Source organism: Eimeria mitis, genomic scaffold, assembly GCF_000499745.2.
Source record: "Eimeria mitis Houghton genomic scaffold, Emh_scaff1315, whole genome shotgun sequence".
In the NCBI taxonomy this organism is placed as follows: Eukaryota; Apicomplexa; class Conoidasida; order Eucoccidiorida; family Eimeriidae; genus Eimeria; species Eimeria mitis.
The window spans coordinates 437-2,578 of NW_013568736.1; the positions used below are offsets into that span (position 1 = coordinate 437).

Below are 2,142 nucleotides of genomic sequence, written 5' to 3' on the forward strand. Positions count from 1 at the left end.
AGCAGCAGCAGCAGCAGCAGCAGCAGCAGCAGCAGCAGCAGCAGGAGCAGCAGCAGCAGCAGCAGCAGGAAGGAGAGGAGCAGCAGGTGCTGCTGCAGCAGCTACCCGGCAGCAGCAGCAGAATGAGGTGGGGGGGTTTAGGGAGAGCGATGGATTTTGCTGCAGCAAACGAGCTGCAGCTTGCTGCTGTTCAGTGGTTTACTGCTGAAGCATAAACCCTAAACCCTAAACCCTAAACCCTAAACCCTAGGGTTTATAAACCCTCGAGTTTGTATGCGAGTCTAGGGCTTTCAGACGAACTGCTTAAACCCTAGGCANTAGGGTTTATAAACCCTCGAGTTTGTATGCGAGTCTAGGGCTTTCAGACGAACTGCTTAAACCCTAGGCACACACACACAAACCTCTAAACCCTAAACCCTAAATTAGGGTTTAGGGTTTGGAGACAACACAGTGCTGACATGCAGCTGCAGCAGCAGCAGCAGCAGCAGCAGCAGCAGCAGCAAGAGCTGTTGCTGCTGCTGCTGCTGCGAAGGTATGAAACAGACTCCAAAGTATATAAAGTTTGTTTATTTTATTGATTAGGGTTTAGGGTTTAGGGTTTAGGGTTTAGAGTCCTCGTTACGCTAACCCTAAACCCTAATACTAAACCACAAACCCTAAACCCTAAACCCTAATTACTAAACCCTAAACCCTAAACTCAGCGTAGCATCGAAAGAGGGTTTGTTATGAGTGGCGCAGGACGTCAGTTCGTTTAGGGTTTAGGGTTTAAGGTTTAGGGTTTAGGGTTTGTGGTTGTCTAGGGTTTTAATTATTATATCATGGATTTAGGGTTTAGGGTTTGGCGCTAAACCCTAAACCCTAAACCCTAAAGGGTTTAGGGTTTAGGGTTTGGATTCTCGTTGTTAGTGTTCTATAGCTCAGGGTGTGTAATACAGTTGGTTCTTTTTGGTGTTTAGGGTTTAGGGTTTAGGGTTTACTGCATAGTTTTTAGGGTTTAGGGTTTAGGGTTTAGGGTTTAGGGTTTAGGGTTTTCGCGAGCTCAAGCCCCAAAGCAAACAGCAGCAGGTTGCTGCGTTATTTTTATTTAATTTTGTTTGTCTTTGTATTATAAACAAACATTTATAGTTTATTGATTAGGGTTTAGGGTTTAGGGTTTATTGATTAGGGTTTAGGGTTTAGGGTTTAGGGTTTAGAGGGTTCTGCAGCAGCAGCGGCTCGACGCAGCGAGCACAGAGCAGCACAAAGATGAGGGTTTAGTGTTAGCGTGTTTGAGGGTTTAGGGTTTACACTTAACTTTAAAACCTAGGGTTTAGGGTTTAGGGTTTAGGGCTTAGGGTTTAGGGTTTGTGTTGCGCCGACCCAGGCGTGCGCAGCGAGCTGTCTCAACCCCAGCAGCAGCAGCAGCAGCAGCAGCAGCAGCAGCAGCAGCAGCAACAGCAGCAGCAGCAGCAGCAGCANGCAGCAGCAGCAGCAGCAGCAGCAGCAGCAGCAGCAGCATATACACCAGCAGCAGCAGCGTATGCAGCAGCAGCAGACGTCGCCGTTGCTGCGGCAGCGGCTGCTGCTGCTGCTGGCTACCGTCCTGTTTGCTGCTGCAGCAGCAGCAGCAGCAGCAGCAGATGCAGCAGCAGCAGCAGCAGATGCAGCTAGCTGTGCTTCCTATGGCCAGCTGTCTACGCACCTCTCATCGCTAGCTAGCAGCAGCAAGACCTGCTGCCGCAGCAGCAGCAGCAGCAGCAGCAGCAGCAGCAACAGCAGCAGCAGCAGCAGCAGCAGCAGGTTCTGCAGCAGCAAACGCTTTGTCTTTGTTTTGTATGATGTGAGAAATGGCGAGGGTTTTAATGTGGGCCTCACCCTAAACCCTAAACCCTAAACCCTAAACCCTAAAAACCCTAAACCCTATAAACCCTAAACCCTAAACCCTAATCACGTAGCTCTTCTCTTGCTTCCTTATACTGCTTTACACCTGCATTCATTGCTTCTTATTCTGCTGCTTCTGTTGCTGCTGCTGCTGCTGCTGCTGTTGTTGCTGGTGCTGCTGCTGTTGCTGCTGCTGTTGTTGCTGCTGCTCCTGTTGCTGCTGTTGCTGTTGCTGCTGTTGCTGCTGCTGCTGCTGTTGCTGCTGCTGCTGCTGTTGCTGCT

The 2,142-nt window shown here is 49.8% G+C and overlaps 1 protein-coding gene across 1 annotated transcript in view; it reads right to left on the reverse strand.

Annotated features, from left to right (window-relative positions):
* Positions 1–1,982: 1,982 nt before the first annotated feature.
* EMH_0034440 (uncharacterized protein) overlaps positions 1,983–2,142 on the reverse strand; it is a gene marked incomplete at both ends in the record, with an annotated part of 846 nt that continues 686 nt past the window's right edge. Inside the window, one exon of the mRNA XM_013494869.1 lies at positions 1,983–2,140. Within this exon, the coding sequence (XP_013350323.1) occupies positions 1,983–2,140 (158 nt within the window). The remainder of the gene's footprint in view (positions 2,141–2,142) is intronic.